Genomic DNA, 23,368 nt, shown 5'->3' with positions numbered 1-23,368 from the left:
CACTTGAGCTTCTTGTGAGTTCAATAAATAGAAAATAAATATTATTTTTATAATAGTAGACTATATCTTATAATACTACGTCTGAAAAAACAAAAACAGTGTTGCATTATGTGATATGTGATAGGGGGAACAATGGCACAGTTATAGTTATATGTCTATCTATTTATTTTATAAGTAGACTTTAAGTCTGAAAAGATTTCTCAGTCACAAAGTTGAACTCTACAGTCTAAGCTCTATCTTCAATGAGATGTGTCTAAAATGTGTGAATAAAATAATTCTCCCAGCTTAGCCTCAAAATTAATTGCCTCCAAAATAAGAGCGATAGGTTCAGACAAGCGAAAGTGTGAGATTGCATGGAATGTCAGTTTGTTGGGGTTGATTAACGGATGCATCCAATTTCTTCAAACTTAAGATTCATCTCAGAATGTAAACACTTGTTTTTTTTTTTTTCATTTCCAAGATGGAATTTGCCGTCTGCACAACCATGTAGAACAAATTATTTTTGAAAATCCATTAGAGTCGTGAGGTTATTATAACCCTTAGTTTACTTTAACTGCAGGAGAGCTCTTTTTGATCAAGTGTCAAGTGGCAGCGGCTTGAGTGAGCAGTGAAGCTGTTATACCTTTTTTCTCTGTCTAAGTGTCACTGTAGAGGAGTGTGAATATAAAAAAATACAAGTGTCTTTGATCTGGAAGTTAGGTTATTTGGTTCATTCATAACTGCATTGCAACAAATGGTGCATTCATTATGGATATTAGTAGGGAGACCTGCAGTATTTTTAATACAGGCTTTGACTATAACGTGACCAGGGTTCTGAGCTGGAGTTTATACAGCATGAAAAATTACATGAACAAACTGACCATTTTACACAGAATATTGTTGATCTTGATAATATAAATTATTGATATAACCTACATTCAATGGACCTTTCTTTACTTTTTCTTTACAGCAGACATACACGTTTACCCTAGTTACACTTATCGTAGCAGGAAACTCACAGGTGCACCAATGGCATCAATGGTGATTATTTTCTATAGATCCAGCATCCACACTACCAAAGCCCTGAGAACTAAAACACCGGAATGTAGCCAATGTCAATGTTGTTAATTACGTCTGTGCTTATCACACATGGCAATGTCTGCAGTGAAAACCGTCTTGTCTACAAACAAAAGTGCAGACATTGAATTTGTAATGATCACATATTAATGACACACATTGCATTGTGGTCATCCAGGTGCCTCTCAATCTCAGACAAGCAATGTGAAATATAGCCTATAAAACACAAGTGTGTTGTAACATGCATTATAATTTGGTTTTAATTTACTTTTTCTTGAGGTTCTGGAAAAGCTGAAAAAGACTAGTCTCGAGTATGATTAGTAGATTAATCAATTAGTGAAATGACAGAAAACTAAGTAAGTACTACTAATTAAACACCTTTGATAATAATGAATTACTGTAATATCAAACTGAAGATGTTGGGGGTTTTAAATATTGGGCGTACAAAAACAAGCAAAATGTTTTTACATTTTATATATCAAAATATTATCGAGAAAATAATATGTAGAGAAATTAATAATGGAAATATGTGTTGGTAGTAGAGTGATCCCAAACATGCAGGCCCATGCCCTCAAATATGTTGGCTATTAAGTCCCTCTGTCCTCTTCAGTCAGTGAACTGTGTTTCACTACTTTCAACACCAGAGGGCGCTTCGGAGCTATTACACCACCAGACCCCGATCTCCTATTACCAGACGTCTATTGTGTGAATTAAAGTGGAATCGGTTGTTTTAGACGGTAGATGAGTGACCGTCTTGAACCACAGTTCACTACCAGCCTTTCCCATTCTCTAAGACGTTACTATGACCTTCATAGTAACGTTACTACGTTAACGGCGCGGGACTTGAACGGCGAAGGAACCGTGTAACGACTCGGCGTTAAACTACAAATACGTCAAGTATATTGAAAGGTTAAAACGCGTGAAAAGCAGACATCGTTGGAAGTGCGCGGTGAAACGGTTATAAACAAGGAGGCGTATTCTTCCTATAATCTTGACCACTCCTCTCTGTCAGGCTGCGCTTCCGTGTTTACACACCCACCAAAAAAAAGAAAAAAAGAAAACAGGACTCCAGCGGCAGTTGGCCGAATGTTTACCGAGCAGGCAGCAGAGTGGTGGTGGTGAGGAAAGTGACAGTCGCACTGGAGGCTTGGTGCATGGTGGGAAACAGGTGATTTCAGCTTCCACGGTTGCATTTCACAGCGGTATGTTCACTCGAAGGGGGCATGGAGACGTCAAGAAATCTACACAGAAAGTTCTGGACCCAAAGAAGGACGTGCTGACCCGGCTCAAACACCTGCGGTCACTGTTAGGTGAGTGAAATGTCACCGGGCTTCTTTTTTTATGATGCTGCATCGCCGACGGTTAGCTAGCTCCAGCTAGCTGCCGACGGCTAACGTCAAACAAGGCGTCAGGTTAGCCGGCTGGCTGTCACCGCGGAGACTAATGCAAGCTAGCTGGCAGGTAATATATATTCGCGCGGAGAAAAAAACACCTTCGAAAGCGGAAGTGGTTGCCACTCACAACAAGTTCTCATTGATTTTTTTAATGTACTAATATCGGGCAAGACGCACTGAGGTGAGGCATGGATGCTAGCGACTGGGAGCTAGCTCCCCTTGTGGCTAACTAGCTAGCCAATGCTAAGTGATGCTGCCTGGTCAGGGCATCAGTCGTTTCGGAAGCAGATGCCCACCACAAGCCTTTGTTGTCATGTTGTCCTGTGTCAGCCTGGCTAGTGTTTGCAACACTGGCTCGACCCCCTGACAGACAGAGGTCACCGTGTGTCTACTTAACGTGAGAATCCAGCTTTTTCTCTGGATTTCTAGCTTGCAGAGCTGCCATCAAGTTACTCTGTTTTATATACAAAAAATATATAAACGTGAAATAATTGTTTCTTTTTTTATTGGACAAGAAAATGCAGTATGTGTGACAGTCATAACGCTGTTGTTACAACCCTGTCCTGGTCTGTGATATTCCAAAGAGACATTTACTTGTGCTGCACGTCTGAGTTTTATATTACACATAATGGAGCCTATTTCCAATCCACTTTCATGGTTTCATTCATTGATCCATCTAAAAGAGTTGTTTAGTGGATTTCTTTGAATGTCAAATCCACTTTGCAAAATGTAAGGAGATGACATGCAAGTTAAATAGATTATGTGCATTCTGTTTCGCTGAAACTGAATCCACATGACTCAAGATCAACTTCATACTATAACTTCAGTTGCACAAGATGACCTTCATAGTACCGGGGACTGTAGCATATGTTCATTTCGGTTATTCATAGTATCAAGGATAAAACAGGGTCACTAGGTACTTTGGGAGAGTGAAAAGGGAAAAAGTGATGAATGGAGGAAAACTGTGATGGATTCGTTATGAGTGCAACATACTGTACAATGTACTTTCTCTGCAGAATTGCAAAGTAGGTCAGTTATGCTCAAGTATTGCTCTGTATCCAAAGAGTTTATCTAGGGATTGTAATGCAGTTTAATATATAGTCTAATGAACTCATCATATTTATTCTAGAGGTTGACCAATATGGGTTTTTCCACTGGCTAATGCTGATATTTGGAGAGCAGGCTGATGTATTGTATTTTATTTGTTATAGTTTGTTTTAATATGTAGTGATATTTACCAAAATGTTCAAAATACAATAAATAAAGACATGAGGACTGTGGACCACAGTTGTTGGAAATAAGTCTGGATCAAGGTATCTTTTAGATGTTTAGGGTTTGAACTATTTGTTAACTGATGCGTGCTCGGGTCAGACACGCGTGCATCAATCATAGTGGCGTGTTTCCCGTTTTTATAGATTTTTATCCACGGTGGCAAAGCTGTGGCAGCTGGCATCAGTGTCACCATTTTTAGTGTGCTCGAACAAAACTTAACACGGCCAGCCTAGTTCTTTCGGCTATTATAGCACATTTTCAATGTCAAGACTAGTACAACCAAAGTTGAAGTCAATACCGAGCTCTCCATGCTCTCTGTTTTTATTTCACCCATGTGCAGTTAAAGATAAGACTGGTGTGTTTGTCCAGCAGCTGATAGAAGGGCCTACACGTTGATGTCCCCCTAACCTCTCTGATTTCACCGTGCTTTCAGCTGAGTAAGGACTTCCTCCTCCGACTGCTGCTTCTTCCTGTGTGGACAGGAAACAGTGCTGAGAGACAGGGTGCTGTGGAGGTTGGCACAGGGACTTGAGGGAATATAGCTGGCCTCATTTAATTGCTGACAGTTTTTTTTTTGGTAAATCCTGCTAGTCATTAGAATTACAAGAATAACATTTGCCTGAGATAAAAACAAAGTGAGGCTGTTGGACTTCATTCCCTCATATGATGTTTGTTAAATGTAAAGCTTTACTGTATTTCAGTTAACTTTAAACAAGCCTATCACCTGTAATGGCAGATCATTTAAATGTCAAGTGTCCAACCAATATTTGTACAAAAGTTGAGTTAATGGCAGCTTGTTAATGTTGTCGTAGACGCCCTCAAAAGTCATTGTAAAAGGTCTGTTAAACCCGCTCGTTGAAACTTGTCCTAGTATCAGTGGTATTGGTGTTGAAAGTACAATCTGTGTTCTGGGCTATTTTCAGAGTGGCCCCGTATTGGTTTTCTGCTCACTGACTGAGCAGATCTGTGGGATAGAGTGTGAAAGCCGCTGCATGTTAATGTGCTGGTCATGCCTGGCTAGATTTGGCTGAGGTTGTTAATTACAGGAGCTCAGCAAACCACCTGATTGCTCACTGCTTCTCTCAATGGAGCCACAAATGACTCATTCCTGCTCAAAGTCTTTCTCGAGCACGGTCCTTCTGCGTTTGTTGTTGCATACAACTGCCCCCATTCATCCAAAAAAAGGCAATAATGTAGAACAACTTTCACTAATTGGATTGTTTATTCCTGGAGGAGATTTTTCACTTGCTCTCCCTCCATGGACAGGTCAAAGACCAGTCAGTGCTGCTGGATGATACTTTTAAAATAGATAATCATCAGTAATGTAAATATATTGACTAAGTGGGTGAATGCCAAAATTATAGAACAGTTGGAACAGTCTGAAAAAACTCAGCAATATATATCCTTGCCCTATTTGAGCATGGACCCTATGGTTGAAGGACAAATAACTACATTACCTAATCGACTGAATAGCACTACATCTCAAAAAGCTTTTGTTTCTTTTTTGTTCTCTTCAACTGCTGTAAACAAGTTCAGCTTGGACCTCTTGGTGAACTGCATGGGAACAACAGTGAATGTGTGCAGGTGTTGTTAGTGACAACAGTCAGAGGTGTTTGTTTGTGAGTTTGTGGCCTAAACTAATGCTTTTTAAAATGTTGTTTAAAGAAAAATCTGCACTTGTCTTTAGAAGAAATTAAATATCGTGTTGTTCCACCTTACTTTTGTCCGTCTGCGTGCTCCAAGTGTTGCTGAGGCCAAGGTCAACTGAAAGCACGGCCGGTATAAGAGGAAATTGCAAGGTGAAGCACTGGAGGAAACAATGTGCACAACACTGGAAGGGCTTTCAACAAGGTCCTCTGTGGGGCTGAAGTAAAGGCTGAGATCACTCGACTTCTGATTCTACCCTTTTGTAAAACACTCATGTTAGACGTGTGAATAACATCAGCCTCTTATCATCTTTTATTCCACACTATGTCGGCATGGTGTCGACTCTTGAGGGGTTTTGCCAAGTGTTAAAACAGAGTAAGCTATCGCGAATGGGTTTTAGTAACTTTTTTCTTACTTCCTTACAGGCTATCACACACTGAAGTTGAAGCTGCTGACGACACTGATAAGCACACATAGACTGTTATTTCAACTTGAAAATTAAATCTGTTCAAAATTATTTAAATCCCGCCATTGGCCAAATTATCAGACAACCCTAATTATAAGATAAAAATACAGTGTTTGAAGCAGTATGACACTTTTTCCCAAGTAGAGGGAAAAAACATAATCATTTAGGCATTTGTTAGTGACACTGTTAATAGCTGTGAAGGCCAGAGTGCAGGCAATTATCAGGTCGGCTGTAGTTCATGGGGATAAGTGGTCGTCCCGTAACCACAAGGTACCCGGTTCGACAGAATCATCTGTTTTTAACTATTTAAATAATGTTGTCATGTAAAGTTTCATGGTTTTAGCTTGGATTGTAGGTAGCAAGATAGAACTTTTGAAATAACTAAATCCAAATGACGTTATTGGGCTAAATGTTGCATTGAAATGTCCCTGACCAAATTCACCATTGTAAACTGGTAATCCTATATCAGTCAAGCTCTACATGAGATGGAGAATCAGGGTTTGCCCACATCTCAAAATCAGAGACAAGCCGCCTAATTGTGTTATTTAAATATTTTCACGGCCTAAAATTTGTGGAAAATAATACCAAACCCAACACATTACCTTCGAACAGGTGATCCAGTCTTACAGAAGACATTGGATAGTAAAATATGAGGACCGTGTCATCATTTTCATGAATCACTGTTTATTTCTCCAGCATTCACAACTACAGCTTATGGTACGCTGTAAAAATGTGTATTATGTTTTAGATATTCATTATTTAGCTTGCTTGAGAAGAAAAATTCCGATAGTAATTCTCCATGAAATAACCTTCAATGCAAATATTCGTGCTATTGGTTTAGAAAATGTTGTTTAAAACGTTGCCGTCCCAGGAACAGCTGATTTTCCGTATGGCAAGTTGAAGAGTAGTATTTGTCTCATATCTGACCCGTTTTCAGATAATTTCTCCTCTCAAAAGTTACCTGTTAATATATAACGGGACGCTGTCAGTTCTTAACCGTCTATAAGCTTTGACCTGCTCCAAACTATTGTTATATCAGCCTTTAAAAATCCAAAGTTGGTTGGCCTCTAAATAAAGTCATATGCTGCAATCCCAGATGTATTAGAATAAAAATATATCTATGATAAAACAGAGCTGTTGCACATTATATTACTGGTACTGGCTCACCAAACCTCATGGTGTCTGCTGGGATCCATTTTTATAGAACTGCTTTTAAGTCATGTCGTCCTTTTATGCAGTTCTTTGTTTCCCCTATTTTAATTTGTCTGTTCTGCTTTATTTTGTATTTGTATTTTTCTATTCCATTATTGTGTTCATTGCCTATGTGGCATGGTTTCCTTTGCCTCCTGTATTTCTGAAATGTTTACTTGTATTGATATGTTTTTACCTTGCTTCTATGTAGAGCACTTTGTAAACTGTTTTTAAAGGTGCTCTATAAATAAAGTTATTATTATTATTCTCATCTTAATGGTGAGGTGGATGCTGCTGTGTGTTCATAACACAATAATGTTTATTAAATCAGTAATGGGTCTTGTTAGTTAACACATTCTGCACTAATGTCATTATGGCACCCGAGGTCCGGTTGAGTAATTTCTTATCAGTCTCCATCAAAAAGCATAAATACTTTAATCTATTTCAATATCTTGTGTTCTTCCTCTTTTGTACTTAACAAAAGCATTAACTATTTTTAGACTTTTAATATGAAATACTTAAACTCTTTTTACCGAGTATTTCATTTCTTATTGGGGACTTTTTGTTTTCATTACTGTTAAGTGTTGCAGGGCTTGCTTATAACCAAGCTTTTCAGGGTGGTAAATGAAAAGGCCTTTTTCCCTTTTTTCTTTTCTCTGCCGGCCCGCTTAGGAGCTAGAGATAAAAAAAACACCAGTGTCCTGCAGTAGAAGATGTACGCAAGATTTGACACTGCACACGAAAAACCCGTTTGTCTAGTTCCACTGTGTACCTGTCATGCTTTTATAATAGCCAAACCGAGCCCAAGACCTGCAGTGTACTGGGACACCATTTGAGTTCAAAGTGGATTTATGTTTCATGTCGCCTTTCTGAAAGTCCAAGCTCCTGCTAATCTGGTATGGATTTCCAGGTTTAAAGCCAAAGGAAAATAAACACTTAGCTTTGGCTTACAGTACAAGCAGATTGCTACAGAGACTTGTTAGAGTTATTTTAGCTCGGCAAAAGATATGAGAAAATATCTACATATTGTTTCCCAGTTCTCTGTCTCTTCCCTTCTGTGATTAAATGCATCACGTCAAAAAAAAGTGAGGGATCAGTTAAAGTTGAATGGCAATCCTTACCTATTGCTATTACATTAGTTAGAGCAGATGTTTTGTCTTCTGTCGCCGATAAATCAAATTCTTCCGGCCTCTCTTACTTTCCCCTGGTTATTGTTTTCATTTTAGCGTTGTTAATGAACGGACATTAAGCGCAAGATTCATCTTTAGCATACATTTGTTAAACTTTATAATTAAACATAATAATAATTTGTAATAGGAATTGGGGCATTTTATACCATTTGCTGGAAGGAAGGGAAGATATTATTATACAACTGTGTACGGTGAAACACAAATAGTTGGATGTTCACCTTGAATTTCAGACTTCTCTTGCTGTCCAAAAGGTCTGATTTTACAGAGAGACAAATGAAATCCCTGTGTTGGTAAAGATGAGGAGATTAGTGCCACCTGATGATGGAGAATGAAAGTTGCCAGTTTAGCAGCTCCTCAGTGCTAAGCTGCCGAAATAAGCCCCTCTCTAATGTGTGAACTCAGACTGGGATAAGGTCAGGCTTTGCCAGTTCTACCATGACTCTCACACTGTGCTCTGTGTCGTCCCACTGTCCCCAATCTGTTACACAGCTTGACAAGCCGCAAGTTGAGTGGCATTCATCAAGCGCTTGGCACAGTGGCGTCATAATGAAATTATCTTATGCACATAAGTGTTGTAATTGCAGGAATGGCCCTTTTTGTAATTATGCAGTTAGTGCTGAACCCTGAATCATAACCAATATAATGGCACTCTGTAGCATTTATCCTTATCTTTCCATTTCTTCTTTAGAGCCATTACAAGCCAGTTGACATTTAGAATAAAGTTGAGTAATTACAGACTGGCATCATACTGTAGGCTATATGCAATGTTGCCCATTACTCAGAGAGGATGATGCACTGCATGGCTGAGCTAGTTTATTTACTTGCTATATAAACGCGTGCGAGCCCACTACAGGCGTACATGGTTGTTAGATTACTATTGTGCAATGCTGCAAACTTAAAGGTTAATAAGTTAAACCAATTCCTAAAAGATGAGTCTCTTGTCAAACCTGATAGAGAAAGCTAAGTGAATTGGCTCCAATCGACCCCCTCCTGATAAAGAACATTGATTTGGCCCAGCGAGTGTTGAATTATGATTGACGTCTCCCGGCTGGCACAGCTTGGAGCACACTCACCAGTATCAGAATCAGCTGTGTGCTATCAAGGCCTTACATGAGGCTCATGCAACCTGCTACACATTGTTACTGTACCTGTAAATTGCATCATGTGACAGACTTGCCCTCCTCAGCTGCTTTCAACAGATTTATGATTATACTCTGTTTACTTTGGTCAAATATCAACTTCTTCACTCATTGGTCAAAGTATCTGATCTGCTTCTTTTTTTTGTCTTCACCGTGGCTGAAGAAAACACGATAACCGAATGCACATATAATACAATATGGCATCATTTAAATGTCACTAATATATGTAATTATTGTAAGTTAACTTTTTTTTTAGTTACGGTATAACATTGAAAGAGACAATTTTAAACTATGTGGGAGGGTGGAAGAAATGTGAGGTTTATGGTGAAAGAAAATTGTGGACAATGTATTTAGTGTTTAATAATGCATAGAAGCTAAATGTGGGATTTCTTTCATTACAAAAAGGTGAGATTTAAGATGTAGAAGCTGGAATTGATAAGTATAATTTTGGAACTGGTAAAAGTATTATATCTGTCAGTTTGCCTTTTTGGGGTCTCTCTTATGCATAACCCAAGTTTTGCCATAAAAGGAAATCCCAAAAGAACACCTTGAAATGATCAATCTCATGCAACATGTTAAGTTGTTTTTTCTTTGTTTGTAGAAAACCATTTAAGAAGGGAAGCACCATTTCTGGTGCACCCCTTAGCTTCCACATTAGCTACCAACCCCGCATCTCTTCTACTATGTGCTGGCAGCCTCCAGGCATCCCTTTGCCGGAGCTCTTAAAGAGTCCTCTGTGTTTGATGTGAGCACACTGCCAAAGAAACCTATCTGTCTTCTCTCGCTCTGTGTGTCTCTCTCTCTCTCTCTCTCTCTCTTTCTACCCCCCTCCCATCTCCTTTCTGGCAAGAATAAAGTGCACCTGGAGTGTTAGCTAGCCCACAGCTAATACAAATGAGTGTGTGTCTGATCAAAGGCCTAATTAGATTGCTTCTTGAGTATGACGTGGCATATTAATGATCTTGCGTCAGGTGGTTTAAATGGTATGCATTGTGGGTTGTCCAGAGGGTTAAATATGGCTTAACACAGCCCCTGGACATTAAATGGGAGCACTTATTATTGCATATGTTGTGTGCTGATTAAGTTTGAACAGGGAGCATTTGGCAGAGCGGCCAGTTTGGCTTTGATTGTGTAAATATACCAAAGGCTGACTAGATGACCTTCACCAGTTTGGCTAACAAGCCCTATGTGCACACACCGCTGTGTGCGCTCTCCTAGTGTTCGCTGGGCAAACCCAGTTTAACGTCAGTTCATTAGAATAGCAAGCAACTGAGAGAGACAGTAATTATTCAGCTGAAGCTTTAAATTGATGCTGCTTGGCCCACCAGATGGACGTGTCCTATGGTTACCTTACGCAAAGTTGTTATACACCAAATACATGCCATAGATTTATGTAATACTGTGTAGCACTCAGCTGTTCAGTCCACCCTTTCACCCTTGGCCCCAGAAGTCACAGTGAGGCGCAGGGAGACCCTTCGTGACGTGATCCAGCCAGGGGTTGGAAAATAGTGGCATAATCTTTGCACTGATGGGAAAACTTTTTTTCCCGTGGAAATGAAAGTGCGTTTACAATGTTTGCATTAACAGAACACTTTGAGAAGATGCTGTGTCTTTCTGCCCTTCATAATATTACAGTTTGGCCCTCAGCTTTGGCTGTTTGCACTCACACATTATTTTCCAGATGGTCCTCTCATATGGGGTTGGAACATCTGCCTTTCCCTGACATTTAACAGGAAACGTATCACAATGGAGAAAGTGTCCCCCAACCCAAACCTGCCATGGCTGCTCTGTTTGGCATGTGTTTATTGATTCCACTAGAGAAGATTGCAGGTCTCTGCATCATTAAGTTATCAGTCAGCAGTATCTAGTCCATTGTTCACTTCTTTTTTTTTTTTTGTCGGTTAACAATCAGGCTGACTTAATATCCCCTTGCAGAATAGTCAGTGTATTGCAATTTAGGCAGCTGAAGTGGGGCAATAGCTGAGTATTTAGCCTCAGTCAATAAGTAGTAGAATTACTAAGATAGCATTTAGGGCAACAATTAACCCGTGGCTTGTTTTGTTCCTGAACTTGGCTGGGTTTTCTTATACACCCTTATATCCACTCTCTTCTCCTTTTATCTGCTCATCAGTACTCTCCCCTCTATAAGAAGTGCTATTATGTGCGAACCCCGTCACTGAGTGTTGGCATTAACGTTGCTTCCTTGAACAGGGGGGGTTCTGAAAACGAGGGAGCCAAGCTATCGGTTCATTTAGCTGCAGTCGCCAGTGTTAAGACACGTGGTTCCCTCCCACGTGACAGCCCTGTGTGATCACAGCCCTCTGTACGGCTGCCGTTCATCCAGCACTCTTTTCCTGCTAGTTATCTTGTTGGGCTCAGTGGATAGGGTGTCATCCCCTGAATTCACAGGGCCCGGAGAACAGGTTCGGTCTCTCTCTGTCCGCATGCTGTTACCTGAGAAGTCAGTGGACCCCATTGAGTGACGGATCTCGCTGGATATTGCAATTCACAATGCTCACCTCCATTGTACGACTTCCTCTTTTCAGCCAAGTATTTCTTTTACAAGAGCAAGGGGGGAAAAGTCCACCCAGGGGACTTTATACAACCTTTTAACCTTTTACTTGTACTCTCCTCAGCTGAATCAGAGGTAGTAACCAAAAAGTATAATTATCATATTCTGTTTGTCCAATATTTTAGCATACACAAGACAAACAAGGATTCTGAAATACATTGGAATTTAATGCATTTTGTTCAATAATTTAAAGACGCTGTTAATGTTCTCTTGTTTGGCCCATATTGTCTAAACATTTAGTGAACAGATGGCTTTACTCCTGCATGAGGAATAATGCTCACCTTTGACCCTTGACATACATACTTTATGCAGCCTGGACAGGACCCTGTTTGTACAGATACATCTTGAATTTTAGATTTGGACTGTCTTTGTCTGAATTGCACCGCCAGGGTCTGGTCAGCCTTTTCCAAGAGGGTTAGCATCCACCTCAGATTATTGCTTGCTGTCATTAGGCTTGTAGTCTTTTCTGGAAATCCATCCATCATGCTTCAGTGGTCGGTTTGGGGTATCTGAGCAGATGGAGAGCAGTGAGTCTGAAGGATGGAGAGCACAAGATGACGGCCCTGTGACATGCAGCATGACATACGGAATTGACCCAACCCCCCATCAACTCGTCACGCATGCAACAATATTCAAATTGGCTGCATAATTATCACACAGACTTCCTCTCTGTTCTTTCTCTATCTCTCTCGTGCACACAGGTACACTGTTTCCCCTGATAAGACCTGTTTGATATTAAAATTTTTGTGTATTTAGACAGGTTCAAATTAATTTTGGCATGGAAGTTTGCTGAATGTAGAGCAAGGCAGCTGTAAGTTGGCTCAGACGTTTTTATCTGAACAGCAGCCCACCTGGTGACATGCATGACACTATAACTCAACAACAACACACCTACACTGACCCTTGCGCCCCTCCAAATTTGGTTTCCTTTCCCCTCTGACACTGTTTTCCAGAGCTTGCAGGTTAACCAGAATCAGGAAACCCTTCCAACAAAATAGAGCTTTAGAAAACTGAACCAAGTGATGGGCTAAGACTGGAGCGCTGTCATACCCCAACCCTCGGGTATTGGCCTGGGTCACATTTCTGGTCCACCATAACTAGAATAGCTTCATTTCAGAGACTTAACGTGTGAATTAATGTGCAGAAAAATTTGCAATTGTCTTACCTACATATACCAATGAAATATTATTAGTATGTTTGTCTTTGAGAGGTGTTTGAGTCGTTATAACCTCAAGTCCTTTCTCTACAGTTAATTGCACATGCCCAGCATCATAACCCATGGGGTATTCAGACAGGAGCGTTTATTGTTGGTCCATAAGACTGGCTAGCGATACTGAACACAAGTTAGTTGCAAGCTAATCCTGCCAGCTTGGAACACAAAGAAACCAATGCTATCAGTGGGAAACCAGTTATATTCAGTGTTTTTCTTACAAAATATAAATGGTGTAATATATGCATTGCATATTTGTCATAAGTACAAGCCAGATAACATCTTAGCCACAGCCGTGGTGCTGCTTCGCAAATGACAAGCAGACTTTGCCTAGAGGGAAGAATTGCCCTGTGCACTTCTTACTGTCTGTAAGACGTAAGTCGCAGCATGAGCAATCATTACTCGCACCATTAAAGTGTTTCTCAAGGTTTCCAGTCAGTGGGTGTTAGGATGTGAACGTTGCGCTTGAATGTGAATTAAGCAGATGTTTAATTCCAGGAGCAAGGGGCATTTAATATAGCGTTGCAACTGTGGGAGAGTTTGAGCATTGGATGTGTTCTTTAGTGTGCAAGACACCGAGTGGGGAAAACTTTCAATGTAGAATTGGTCTCTGGCTACCCGTGATTGTTCAAACAATTTTAAGATCATCAAAATACACTGAGGGTGAATACAAGTATTCATCTATACCACTACATGTGTGACAGACAGTATGAATAAAGGGGTTTTCAAACATTTTAAAGAATATAAGCAAGAATGAGCGTGATATGTCTCCTTTTAACTTTCAAAGAGCCAATCGCCCACTTGGCAACAGCCATGCGTTTGACTTAAATGCAGAGAAGAATTTCCCCACTGGGATCAATACAAGTGTACATTATTATTATTATTATTATTATTATTATCTTTGCTTTAATCTCAGGGCAAAGATAGTTCATCGTACTCTTTACAGAATTCCAGCACTCCCGTGTGCTGGACTGCTTTTGGGAGTCTTCCAGTTTGCCATGTGGTAGAGGGAGAATTGCAACAGAAGGTGAACCTTAATTGCTGTTAGTGTGCCAGTACTGCTCCTGGCCTACATTTGATTATTTAGAGCAGGCCTATCTCATTACCACGGTTGTCTAAGTTTGACAAATGATAGGGATTCATTATATGGAGAATTTGGGATTTTTTGCGACGGTACACATGTACCTCAGCCTGGCCTTGATCCAGACCGCCCCTCTCAATCTCCATAGGACCCACAACCACATGAAGGAATCACCAAACTCATCTAAACTGACACCCCAAATGGTGGATTGAGAGTTGAGCATAAGTTCTGTAGCAAATTTATGCTATTTTCCGTTAAAGTAATTCATTGTCTTTGTATGTGAAGTCTCACATTATGCTTCTCTTTCCACCTCAAACGAGGAATCTATTATACTGTATCAGACTGTCAAAAGAAAGGGGAGATTTTTATAAACCGTTGTTTCTCAACACCTCCAAAGAGTCTGTCATCATTTCACTGACGTTAACAGGTGAGGGGGAGGGAAGTTACGCAGAATAAGGAAGTAAAGCGGTTTGCCTTGATGTAAAACCGATGCTGTCTGCAAAATGGGAAACAAGTGGAAAGCTGTCAGTGCAACAGTGATGTTCAACAGTGTCACTTTTGAGTTAGAGATGGTCACGTAGCTGCTTGAAAAGAAGGAGGTACACTCACTGGACTGCTCAGAAGCATTCAATTGTCTCAAAATAAGTGTTTGCAAGATTTGTAGGATTCAACTTTCTGTGCACTCCAATGAACACTGACACGTGGACACACACAACTAACTACAAGAAATACGGACAAAATTAGCCTTTAAATCAATTTAATGATGGATTACTGTTGGATGGGAAGATGTACAGAAATTCCGAGAAAGCAAATCATCACCGAAACTGATGTTATGGTCAAACAAGCAGCACCATTTATTGTTTATTTAAATGAGTTTGGATTATTGTATTGTATCATTAACTGTAATTCTGCCTTTAAGAACAGGACAATACAAATATAAGCTATAGCCAGAATAATGTGTTTTCATTTTTACGATATTTAGTTATACAAAGTTATTGACCATATCCAGATTTAGGGTGATAAAAGCTACAATGTTCTATATTTATATAACCAAAACGTTTTAGATGTTATGTTTAGATGTTAGATGTCATGACACTTTTTCCCTTTTCTTTCACAGATATCATTGACAAGAGTGAATTGAAGCCGTTCTTCGAAACCAACTGTTCTCAGATTTATTTTATCTTCTATGAAAATTTCATTACACTGGAAAGCAACTTAAAACTAAAAGGTGAGTTCAAAGGTTCACTCACTAGTTGAGCCCACCACCCTCAATGCTGGTTCAATAATTGACCCTCTCCCTGCTCTCTCGTGTTACAACAAGGGTTGATTCCTCTCTGCCCCACATTTACAGCACAGTGAGCATAAAGCAGCAATTTCTATTGGGCGTAAGGGATTAAATCCCACTGGGAGTATGCTCTCATGGTAACACAAATTCCTTTGAATAATTGTTCACGAAATGGCCTCTATTATTGTTGCATTATTGATGAGGCTAATGCAGTCTACCTCCCAGTTGTGTGTTTAAAAACCTTAAGTACTTCTTGTGTTTCAGGGAACAAATCTCAAAGGGAGGAGCTGGACTCTATCCTCTTTATTTTTGAAGTAAGTCATCTGTCTTTTTCTCTGCTACTGTCTCCATCTCTGATTTCCACTGATAGCTGCTACTGCCTCAACCTGTTTACTGCTGATCTCTGGGGCGGAACCGTAGTTTCCATGGTGCCATACTGCATTTAACGCTGGCTACTTCCTGAATTTGCCTCAAATAGCCTGGAAATCATTCTGAGAAAGAAAAAAAAAAAGCCGAGCTCAATCATTTTCCAGCCTTTGACGCTGTCAGTTCATTCCTTGTCTCTAAAACCTAGGTGTGCATGCAAATCAGAGTGGGTGTGTCTTGTGTCAGTCGGTTGGCCCCTCCCTCTGTTCTTCTGAACACTCTTATGTTCCACATGCGGGTTAAAGTCCCCCACCTTGTTTTCCCACCTGACTCCAAAGGCAGCTCCAGTTTCCAATACAAACAGCCTGCTCTCCAGTTACATTTGCTCAGGGCGGGGCTGTAAGGGTGACAGCAGATTGAAAAAATAAAAATAAAAATTGGGAGGGCAGTCTGTTTGTCCCTCTTTGTACAATATGTCTTGTCCTAGTTTTTATGATCACCTGGGCGGACTTTGTGGGAGTGTAATGTCTAACATAGAGTAAATCATTCCGGCTTAGAAAGCACAGAAAGAGAGGATCTTTAACATCAGGCCAGACATTGCTGTTATCTGTCTTTAGCTATGAATTCATAATTTGCTAGTCAGGCATATCTAGTATAGCTTGGACTCTGTAATTCATGGACGTCTTAGCTTGCTGTTTGGTAGATATTTCGATAATTGATTAAATTAAAATCCTCGTTGAGATTAGTCCTCAACTTACTGGACATCCCTGAAGTTTTCTCCTCTGCTCTCCAAGAAGGCTTGTCCGCATACATCCAGTCATCTAACCTGTAAATAAAGCCTGAATTTATACCGCCGACATATTTATTATATTTAAAAAATAAAAATAAAAAAACTAATATTGAAAGCAGCTTAACCCTCATTTGTCCCCTGTTAGCCCCGGCCTGTGCCAACGTGTGCTTTTACCCGTGAGCTGAGGAGATAAGCTTGCTTTGAGTGGTGTGTACAGGACAGATACAGAGTTGCTTTGATCCAGAGCTCTGCTGCACTCTGCAGACTTTCTCTGTACGCAACATTAGATTAGGCATATTGGATCATATGTGGTCGTGAATATGTATATCAATGGATATATTTGTGCTCACAATGTGCATCATGTATAGTACAGGGACATGACAAATGTGGTGAAAAATGTACTAATATTGTATTTTTGAGGCAAGTTGATTGTGCATTCTAATTTATTTTCTCCAACAAGCACAGTCATGTGTAGCCTATGTTGAATTTTCAGTTGTTTTAGTCAGAGGTCAACCAACCAAAGCATAAACCCCAGCAGCCTTTGTCCAAAAAGCCTCAGAGCGGTGGCTATGAGACAAAGGCCATTTTGCGGCTCTGTCCTTTGCAACACACTTGTGTGACAGGTTCATGGGAACAACACCACTGTCCCTCTTTTCTTCTGTGTAAGAATTCCCCTGTAAAGCCACAGTTGTGTCTCCATGCATATGGGAATCATAGTCGCCCGCCCTCTCCGTCACCTGGGTCGTTTCTCGCATTCGAATCTTGTTGACCGATACAGCGCATGTCTCCAGCATGTGCGTTTGCTTTGAGCTGGCGCTGTGGGGATTACGCTGCTGTCATGATGAGGTACGTGACCCCTTTTTCCTGGGTTGCTGTGGGGGAGTACGATATCCCCCGTGCTGAGCCTGTTTGAGTAATAGATATCTAGAGAGGGTAATCTTTTTGTCCCTCCTCCTGAAACTCTGCTAAACACCCCACCCCCACCAGCAGCCATTCCCTTCCAGGATCCCTTTGTGTCGGCTGCCACGAAGGCATCCACCATGGCAGCTTGTGATGCTGCACCAGAGCTGACAAGAGATGAGGGACCTGATCTCTGTGAGAACGCAACAAGATATTGGACAGAATAGATAAATATATCTATGTGTAAAATACTGCATTGCCCCGCCCCCCCTCCCTTTACAATAATGCAACTGAATCACCACTGGTGCTGCTAATTGTTTGTAAAAGTTACATAACAAGTTCAGCGGACACTTTTGTGTAATCAAGGTGTGACATGTAATTCTATGTTCAAAGCACTGAAGACAAGGGAACTTTGAGGTCAGTCAAGGTAACTGTCTGCCAGTGAGGGATGGGCAGCAGGATAGGAGGCCGCCAAGGCTTCTGAAGGGAGAGTCAAGTGAGAAAAGCTTTGAACAAATTATTTGTGTTCTGAAAAGGCAACGCTGCTGTTCGCAAGTTTAACTTGTTGTCAGAGCTTGTCACTCAAGCTCGATGAGCACCTGTTTACAAAGATGTATAGCGTCAACACTCGGCAGGTGTGTGTGCGACAACGTCCTCGTTAGTGGGATTATGTCCATTTCCCTTTGGCAACCATTTGTATCGGAGATAGATGTATGCTTTCTGATCACCTTGTGTGTCGCCCCTTACATATAGTGCAAGCAATTGTAAATGCGCAGTGAGAAAGCTACCAAAAAGCTACCCTAGACGGATACTAATGATACTGTGCAACCAAATAAAGCCACTTTCAGTATTTGGAAAATAGTTTTTTTTTGCTGTCAGAAGGACGAGATTGAGCTTCTTGGGGCTCGAGGGACTCTGGTTTGTTTACACTCCTGTATGACTGTAAATGACCTCACTGTCTGAAAGCCGCTCGATGCTGGTGCCACGGAGGTTGTGGGACAGGTTAAGGGACAGCTGTGGGACCAACAAAACTCGGAGGGAAGTCTGTTCAAATCCACTCTCTCCAGGATATGACCTCACCGTGACCTGTCATCCGTCAACCGGACCTGACTCAGCATTCTGAATTCCCCTCGTAATGGCATGTAAAAGCCCCTCATCTAGATTTGAGAATTGACATGTTGAGTTGCCTTGTATGGCTGATTTTAATATATCTAGTGAACCTTTTTTGATGGGTGAATGTGAATTCAAGCTGTTGTCTTTTGACTGATTTAAACTTTATCCCACTGAGAGTTTCACTTCAGATGGTCATCTAAGTGTCAAAATGACAACACAGCCATCTGCAGAAAACAACCAGAAAACCCAAAACGGAACTGGCATACACAGTGTGTGTGAAGGAATTCAGAAAGGGGAGAAGAGACAGCCTAAAAGCAATATATTGCTGTTTCCAAAAAAACCTTGCGTTCCAAACAATTGCATTTTCCCAGTTAAGAAACTTAGCATTCACAAATGAAGCCCAATTAAGGAGGAATGAGACATATTGTTGTCCACCTGCCATAGATCATGGCAAACAGACTGTTTATTATGACTCCCTTTCATTTACATTCCACACCGAAATGCACCGTTTAAGCTCCGTGTCTGCAAATGGTTGGTAATTAGTAAGTCGGTAATTAAAAGCACAGCGTCACTCTGTGTCATGGACACCCGTCAACTGTCTTTTTCTGCCTGGTTCAATGGCAGAAAATTCCTCTCGATGCACATCTTGGGTTGATTCACTGAAACTCTCCTCTACATGTTGACTTGCATGTTGCTGAAAAATGAACCCACGGCCATTTAGCAAAGTGATTTCTTTATGCAGTCCTAGTTATGACTGGCAGCTCCCCAGCAGGGAGTCATTGGTAAATGCATGAATGCAAATTTACTAAGTGTAGCTCGGGTGTGCACTCGGAGCCGACTGAGTAAATCTATCTTAATGAGGATATGCTTCAACCTTGGCCCGTGTTTACCCTTTTAAATGGGAGCAGATTTAAAGTTCTGCAGCACAATTGTACTGTTTTTGTCACATGCAAGAGCGCCACTCAAGTCAGTCATTTATATATAACACATTTAAAAAATCTGGTGACCCAAAGTGCTTTTCAGTAGAGGCAGGTGGGTCAGGATCTGCCTCAATCCAGGTATACATTAATAATAAAGGCAATTATACATAATACAGCAATCAAAGAAAGGTAAACATGAAATAAAAAACTAAATAAAACCAATTGCGGATTTAAAACCAGTAAAAAGAGATTAGAAATTAGTTAAGGTCTTCTTTGTGGATGCATCTTTGTTTTGTTGACATTTAGCTTTCTTCTGTGGTCTGGTGCCGTTCTAATCATGAAACTCATTTGTGGTCCCAGAGGAAGCCTGCTGCAATGTGGCTTTCACATGGAGCAAAGAGGAAGAACTGATGGCTGTTGTGACGGCTGTTGGCCACTGGAGGAGTTTGTTTGCACGCCGCTGCTGCCACCTACTGGCTACAGAGGAGAAGGAAAACGCCTCAAGTCGTTTTGCTCACACGTATTTTGGTATATGATTCTGAAGTCAAACTCAAGAAAGTAAAAATTAAACTTCATTACCTTTTTTGAGGGGCATATGAGATATGCACTGTTGGCTTAAATGTACTTTCCAACAAATATGTAAAAGAGCAGTCGGGCCTGGTCGACAGTGTGGACTCGTCCTGTAAAGCACTTTTAAACAAAGCCGGTGTGTAACTGACGTCTTTTCGCACACCGTCCATTATGAAGGGATTTTTAGTGCCATGGTCTGATTTCCGTTGTAGAGCAAAATATGTTGTACTGCAAAGATACTTGTGAAAGGATTTCACTTTATTCCCAACACTATATCTACTGTGTTTTACAATCTTTTGTGTATGCGTTCGACACACTGTTCATCTTCTGATTGCTGCGTGCACATCTTGCATTAGTGGCTTTGCCGTATGTTAGTGGGTTATGGCTTTGTGTCTGTCAGGAGATTCCCTTGTCTCTAGATGGTATAATCATCTCTGAGTTATATCAAAGACCTACACAATATGTAAATTACTACATTTCTCCCGAGAGCGCTGCATGTCTGTCCCTGCCATCGAAAAGCCCTTGTGGACCACCTCTTGGAGAAGTGTATTCTGTGTCATGTTCAGGCCTTGCGACTGGGAACCTAAGTGCGGATCATGTAAATGCATTAAGGCTGTAGTTGTACCACAGTAATGCTCCCATCTTTATGCCGGAGTACGGCTGCAGATTAGAGTAACTCCACCAACCTTCAGTCCGGCAGACTCTCCATTCGCCTGATATCAGCCAGTAAATTCCTCATTGTTGCTGCCGCCATTCCGGCTCCACAGGGAGTCTTTCTGAGCTAGCTTCTCCATCTCATTCCCACTCTCCCATCCTGGTGCTCTTTGAGGGGAGAGAGAAAGTGTTATTGTGTCTGCTTACACACGCACACTCACACACTCACAGGGAAAGGCTTAAGCAGGCTACCCTGCTGTGTTACCGCCGAGCATAATGTGTCTGCTGCCCCAAGGAGACAGAGTGAAGGAGGCCAGTTCGAAGCCTGGACGCCAATGTGGTAATCCCATGCAGGATCAATAGCAAGGTGCAGCCGTGCGCCTGTACACGCATACCATCACGCCTGTGGATCAGAGAGAGAAATTGGAACAGCGCAGATGGTCATCCAGAGCCCCCTTAAAGTGATGTGTGTCTTTCAGTGTCTCCACTGTCACTGGTAATGCCGGGGATTTAGTCTCAGAGGACAATAAGGGAAAGTTAAAGATGGAGGATGACTAGGGAAGAAGGAAGTTGTTGACAAACTGAGATACCCAAAACATGATGACTTCTGGACCACGACAACTCTCAGCATATTGTAGAGTAGCACAGGGCAAGAAAGAAAAATCTGTAAGAGCAATTATATTGTGATAATAAGATTTAACTACAAAACAAATACACAATAGAAACAAGCAAACTAATACTCCCATTTTACTGTGTAAAAATGGCATGTAAAAATTGGTCCACAGTATCTTTTATAAACTGCTAAAAATTAGTATTCACTCAAAATCAGCTTCAATTTCACTAATTAAATACTTATTTTCTATTGTGGTGGCACGTTGCGTGTGTGACCATGCCCTTTTCTTTTTGTCATGCTGTGTATCCCTCTCCTGCCTGTTTCTCACTCTCGAGGGCAGATAAGCCTTTTTAATATGCCGGCCAGAGCTGGTTGTCTGGTTGAGTGGGTCGGCGCTGCATACGTAAAGCAGTCTAGGACAGACTTGACCTCTACATTGCAATCATGAAGTCTTATTGGGTCAGTGATTAGGATTTGATAAGAAGTGAGCCTTTGGGGGGCATTAGTTGCTCACAGTGCATCGACTATTAACTAGTCTGCGCTTGCATGCGCGCACACATCTGACTCTTTTTTTATTCCCCCCCCCCTCTGTCCAGAGGGACCCAGTTAACCTGTCGCTGCATTCAAGAATAATGATAGGCTGCTGAAAGGTTAGGGCGCTCTAATTGAGTTGTAAAGCGGTTATTGGCGAGGTGATGACATTTCTCAGTGCCGTCCTGTGTCGCAGAGATCTGCAGACATGCAAGGCCAAGTGGAGGGAAAGGGCAAGGACACTGCATTCCTTAAGTGTAAACTACTTACCAAACCAAAGAGGTGTTTCCTCCCTTATTTAGGATCAAATAAAGAAAACACCGCTGCAAACAACAATTGTTTCTATTGTTGCGTAATTATTTCCTTGCTTTATCAATTCTTTGTGTGGTCCATAAAATGACAGCATACAAATTCTCGAAGACCAAGGTGAGGTCCTCAAACCTAAAGCTTTGTTTGATCAATAGTCCAAAACCCAAAGTCAATTTTCAATCGCATAAGAAAACCAGAATAAATATTTACATATATTATTGCCTGGAACCAGTGGATGTTTGCCATTTTTTGCATTAACTGAATTGATTATCTGTTGTTCGACTCATCGAATAATCAATTAATCGTTTCAGCTCTAAAAGAAAATGTGTTCTTCAGAATAAAGCCTGGAGCTGGTCAGTCAATACTGTAACCTAATGCAGAAAGGTGCCAGACTATAATTATAACTTTTTCAATTTTTGTTTTCATCAGAAAATTCTTCAACATCTGCCTGAGAAAATCTACAACCGATGGCAGTTCCACAGTATAGGTATGTATTTAATTATTCATCATATTAAAGATTTTGAATGCTAAGCTGTCTCACTGTTACTTACACCTGACGGGCACGTCATTATGCATTTGCATGTGTATGTGCATGTGTATGTGCATGTGCATGTGCATGTGTATGTAGTATGCATGCGTCTTTCTCCTTATGCCTCTGTAACCTCTAAGATGGACAAGAAAATGTCGGCCATGCCTTTCATAATGAAGAGAAAAGAATTAGTCTTCGAAGGGGATGAAAATGCAAATGAGCCCTCAATTTAAAAATGCAAATAAGTAATTGAATTATGCTGCCGTGATTTCAGTCCCACACAAAAAAAACACAAGAAAACCTCTTGCTAGAAGCCATAACCCCAATTATAACTGTTGTATGTCGGCCGTTGGCAGTTAACAGTCTAGGTCTAGATCACTGTTGGAGATTGGCCTTCCCCTCAGGCTTGCAATTGCAAATATCAAGACTCATCTGGGGTTGGATGCTCCAGACAAATCCACCACTTTGTCAGTCATTGGACAACAAATCATAACGGGCTCTAGGCTGCCTCTTGGCTTTTGCTTGAACTCGCACTGACTGTTCTTTAGCGCTCATCAGTTCACGTGTCAC

General features: G+C 40.9%; 1 protein-coding gene across 1 annotated transcript in view; it reads left to right on the top strand.

The window, feature by feature from the left end:
• Window positions 1-1,786: 1,786 nt before the first annotated feature.
• The window catches only part of ralgapa2 (Ral GTPase activating protein catalytic subunit alpha 2), an 84,612-nt gene continuing 63,030 nt past the window's right edge, over window positions 1,787-23,368 (top strand). The window contains 4 exon segments of the mRNA XM_034525332.1: window positions 1,787-2,366; window positions 15,336-15,446; window positions 15,768-15,817; window positions 22,699-22,756. Of these exon segments, the coding sequence (XP_034381223.1) occupies window positions 2,261-2,366; window positions 15,336-15,446; window positions 15,768-15,817; window positions 22,699-22,756 (325 nt within the window). The 5' untranslated portion in view covers window positions 1,787-2,260.

Source organism: Cyclopterus lumpus, chromosome 22, assembly GCF_009769545.1.
Source record: "Cyclopterus lumpus isolate fCycLum1 chromosome 22, fCycLum1.pri, whole genome shotgun sequence".
Classification (NCBI taxonomy): Eukaryota; Metazoa; Chordata; class Actinopteri; order Perciformes; family Cyclopteridae; genus Cyclopterus; species Cyclopterus lumpus.
This window is presented reverse-complemented; position numbering and strand designations above follow the sequence as displayed.